We start from the raw sequence: 4,822 nt of genomic DNA, 5'->3' as shown, positions 1-4,822 counted from the left end.
CCCCCCCCCCCCCCCACACACACACACACAAAACAGGAAGATTTTGGTTTTATAAAGTTAATGTCACCGCCATTACTTTCCATTTTGCTTTAATTGATGTAGTAACTATTCAAAACACTACTCAGAAATAACAGTCTTCATACAACATGCAGGTACTATCATTATAAATCTACTGATCTGCGTCAAGATATCTTATATCTACAAGAGTTTAGTTTCTATTTTTTGCTGAACTGTGTGTCCAGCACTACATTAATCTAAACTGACTGACTTGCATTATTGGGCTGGCATATGGTTTTGATCAACAGCCAAGATGGACAGAGCTCTGTGTTGGAAAAAATAGAGAAAATTACCACAACAAATGAAAGTGGACTTAGGAGAGAGTTGCGCTCTGGAGCTGTAGGTTCATATATGCAGCCTGGTTATCCTGATTAATACAGAGAGAAGCAACCATAGGTCCACACTTCCTAAAATAGCAAGTGGCCCGATGGCCAAGGGAGACTTGAACTTGATTTGTGGCCCAAGTCCTGAGTACATCCTAAACTGCCAATGATACCAGGGAATAATAACAACTTCTTAGATGGAGGAGGATTTAGCCTATATTGCACAATTATAATCCCCATGGACTGATATGGAGCAGCTATGAGGAATTTCAAAGCAGATGTATAAAGTCTTTGCGATAAACTGAGAAAAAACTGTGTGATCATGTAGCATAATAATCCATTTTGAATTGTGAGCACTTTTGTTTGTTTTAAATCTAGCCCAGTACCAAAGTAAAAAAAAAATGTTGAAATCCCTCATAGCAAAATAATTTAGTAATTGGTGATTTACATCAGGGATTCATCCAATTCATTTTCTTTTCCAATAGAAAACAGACCCAACTGTAGTTCTAGCAAGGCAGCAGGGTGTTGTGGCTTGTATACTGGCCTGGGAATCCAGAGACCTGGGTTCTCTTTCTAGCATTGTCACTGACCTGATGTGTGATCCTGAATAAGCTGTTTCATCTGTTTCTCTTCGTAATATCTCACTCATGTATTAATGGAAGAATAAATTATTCTGGGCTTTGGCTTAAAGAAGGTGTTAACGAATTGCATGACAAAATTAAATTTTAAGTTTTCACAAAAGCACATTGCTCGTTCTAGTGTGTATCTACTTTAGAAAAGCCAAACAATGTACATTTTGAAAAGCCAGCACTGCATGAGGTGTCTGAAGGAGTCTGTAAGAGGCTGGTCTGTCCTCTTAAAAAGGGACAGCCAGCCCTGTTAACAGCATTCACCTGTGGGCTTTTGATAATGGGGGAGTGTCCCACTGGGAGTTAAAAACTGTGGAGGAGAGAGCTTGGGAAGAAGACTGTAAAGGGACAGTCGTAGAAGAAGCATTAAGCGATGGCTGCAGCTGCCTGCTACATGAGGATTCCAGGCTGCGGTGCTAGGTGTCAGAGCTAGAGAGCTCCACATTGCATGCCAGTGACCAGGCAAATGGGTTTTGATTGTTGGCTTATTTCTCCATTTGTTTGTTACCTAAGAACTATACCATGCCACTTACGAGGGCTGGCTGGGGTGCTTATAAGAGACCACAACCTCCTGCTGCAGACAGCAGGCTAGGACATCCACATACAAAGTCCTTTCATGAAAGCCTTAGGGATGTGAAGATTGTGTTTGATCATTTACAATGTACTTCTAGTTACATATTTAGAAGTCAGTTTTTAATACTATACATGATAGATTACTGCTAAAAACTGTAAACTGAACTGACCTGAATTGTGAACTGAATCTGTTCACTGAAATCTTTATTGAGTAGAGTAGGTGCAAAATTCTAATGGGGAAACAGTGATATTCGGCTTAGCCCAAATATATATCATGCAAGCAATGAACTAAGTGGCAACTGACATTCCATTACGTATCGTGTATACTGCATTCTTCTGAAAATAATTTCCAGTTCTGGGTATAATATTTCTCTAGTGCTGAACCGTCATTTCTAAAGTTATTGGGGGCTGGGAGCTTAATACTAAAAAGGGGGAAAGTAATAGGTTGTGTCAGCAGGGAGGAGAGGAAGAGTCACGGAGTTCTGAGTGCTAGGTAATTTCCTAGCATCTCTTTTCTATTCAGTATGAACTTTATTTATTTTTGTATCAAAACTATGTAATTCTAAATATTACAGTTGTAATTCCCTTCATTATCAGAAAAAGAAAATAACAACCGCTATTTACATGTAATATTGTATTTAGGAATTTAATCTAGAAATTCTTCCCCTAGCTCCTCAGTTTCCTAATATTTTCAAGAACAAACAGTTCTTGAAACAAGAAGCAACTCTAACAACTTAGCTCTTTCATCCATTTGTGAATCTTTCAGAGTGAAAATGTTGATTATTTGAAAAGTATTCAATAGTTTACACAATTACATTGCAGTTATAGATAGCTCAAACTATTTCCCATGACTAGTGCTTTGAATATTGTATTATTTGTGCTATATGATTGCTGACTCAAGTCAGATGACAGGTTGAAGGTTTCTGGCCTCCTCCCCACCAAACCCACAAAAGAGTTCATAACAGACAAGACATATTTCTAACATACTTGTAAAAACACCTCACTGAACACCTCTTTCCAGAGAGATGTTTGCATAAATCTCATGCAATCATAGCCATCAAACAAAATGCATCTTGACTATTATAGAAGTGATCTTTCAATTTTTAGTCAAACAAGCATCCATGAATATTATCTTATATTTACTTAGGTTCCTTGATCCTGAGGCATTCCAGTCATATATACAAATTCCAGCTCTGGAGTCATTTTACCTACCTCTTAAACATTGCTATCTCTGCCATGGAAAACAAGCTGTTTAGCTGCATGCAGCATCATTCATTATACAAACACGGAAGTACAGGTAGTGACAAATACCAGATCTGATCTGAACACAGGAAATTTAGGAAAGCAATACAAAGGCAAAATTGTCAGGATTTTTGTTTACTTCTACTCCAGTATCTACCATAAACCTAACTCAGAGTAAAGGTCACCACTGTAGTGTTTATATCGACCAGAACCAAATGTCCTGTTCCTATTTTAAGACTGATTTAAGATACGTCTATGCCAACTAAAATTAATTCAGACCTCTTTTTTACAAAAGTGTTCAAGGTAAAATACTTGTAGATAGAGATAGCACAAACTAGTGTAGAGTTCAGTTACTACATATCAATAGCTGTCCAAATAGTCTAGTACTTCTATAGTTGGAAACATCACCGCTTTAATATTTAAAATATTGATGTACTAAGAATTGAGAAATTAGCTTTGCTTCAGGAATTAATGGAGTCACACAGACCCAGTCTAGTATTTTGATAATGTCACCCCTGTATTATATATGTTTTCAGAAACTGTTGAAATAATCAGTGAGATTTTATTAAGATCAAATGTCTTACCCCAAACACCAACCAACCTAGTACACAGAGACCTAATTTCTGAAGATACCAGACCTAAGGGAGCGACACCTCTCCACAGGAAAGAAAGTCAACTGAAGTGGATGTGTACGAGTGGTTGTATACCAATTTAGCCTTTCTGCAGGTTCATGTGGACATCTCTAATCAACATTAAATAAAGTGAGTGCACCATAATTTAAAAATAGGCTAACGGGAATAATAAATAGGTGCTTTATTTTACTACAGGGAAATAGGTTGGTACTAGAATGAATAAAAAAGGCAAAGCCATGTCAATACAATAAAAACCACAAAAACATAAGAAGCAATAAACCTTACTTGTGTAGTGTGTGAGATGGACGTTCATTCTTCTCTAGTTGCCCATAGCAGCTGGTTTTTGCTTCAGGAATGAAGGAGTATTTTTCCAACATAGTTGATGCAGCTGTGGCGATAATCCCAAGGCCATCCCGTACTCGAGCTTCTAAACTGTAGTCCCATTCATCATATGACACCGAAATTAGCCCTGAAGGAAATTCCTTGGGAGTGATTTCCGTGTTCCCACTAACCAGACTGGGAACTATCCAGAAAAAATCATAACCCGTAAGGCCCAGGGAACGTGCCTCATCTAGGATGTAAACAGCTTCATCCTTAGAACAATAAAGCAGGATAACAGATGAATGAATTTTCTTTAGCTGAATCTGTGTCTTAGCATCTCCAAAGGCAGTATCAAGTACGATCACATTCTGCATGTCCCAGCCCACAAAACTGTTTTCCACTGTGGTCTTGATGATATTTATAAAGTCTCGGTATCCAGGAAAAGTGCTGGTCACCAGAGAAAAGACATGCCAGTCATACTCCTGCATGATTTTCAGCATGACAATGGCTTCCTGCTGGATAGAAGCCCCAAACTGGAAGAAAGTGGACATCGTATCCTATAATATGCAAAAGACAGTGAAAGATTACTATAATTGGATTGATATACAAAGAAGAGTATCTTAAGGTCCGTTATGGTTATCTGTCTAACTTACAATGACTGTGTGAAGTTCAAACATTTTGATGTATAACATTTTTATACATAACCCAGAGAAATGTTGTTTCACGTAGTCAGCAAAACTGATTGCCAATAAGTGAAATGGCTGATTACATCTTTTAGGAAAATGGCACAAGCAGCTAGTTATCTACACAGGAAAGCTCTGAAAGCACGGGCAAGTGAAGTCAAATTCATATTTATAAATGAACCACTAGAACGCTACAGAATGCTGCTTACTATTAAAATGAATTAACTTCAGCAGGCTGCTTTAAACTAATCAAATCGTATTGTGAAACAGCATAGGCCAACTAAATTCTCATGGTTTATTAATCCATCAGAACTGCACATGCTGTCAAGGCATGTACCAACACTATACACAAAGGGCTAATT

The 4,822-nt window shown here is 37.8% G+C and overlaps 1 protein-coding gene across 1 annotated transcript in view; it reads right to left on the bottom strand.

The window, feature by feature from the left end:
* GRIN2A (glutamate ionotropic receptor NMDA type subunit 2A) overlaps positions 1-4,330 on the bottom strand; it is a 152,830-nt gene extending 148,500 nt beyond the window's left edge. Inside the window, exon 1 of the mRNA XM_019507473.1 lies at positions 3,742-4,330. Within this exon, the coding sequence (XP_019363018.1) occupies positions 3,742-4,328 (587 nt within the window). The 5' untranslated portion in view covers positions 4,329-4,330. The remainder of the gene's footprint in view (positions 1-3,741) is intronic.
* Positions 4,331-4,822: the final 492 nt, after the last annotated feature.

Source organism: Gavialis gangeticus, unplaced genomic scaffold (genome assembly GCF_001723915.1).
Source record: "Gavialis gangeticus isolate Ggan-Ray unplaced genomic scaffold, GavGan_comp1, whole genome shotgun sequence".
NCBI lineage: Eukaryota > Metazoa > Chordata > Crocodylia > Gavialidae > Gavialis > Gavialis gangeticus.
This window is presented reverse-complemented; position numbering and strand designations above follow the sequence as displayed.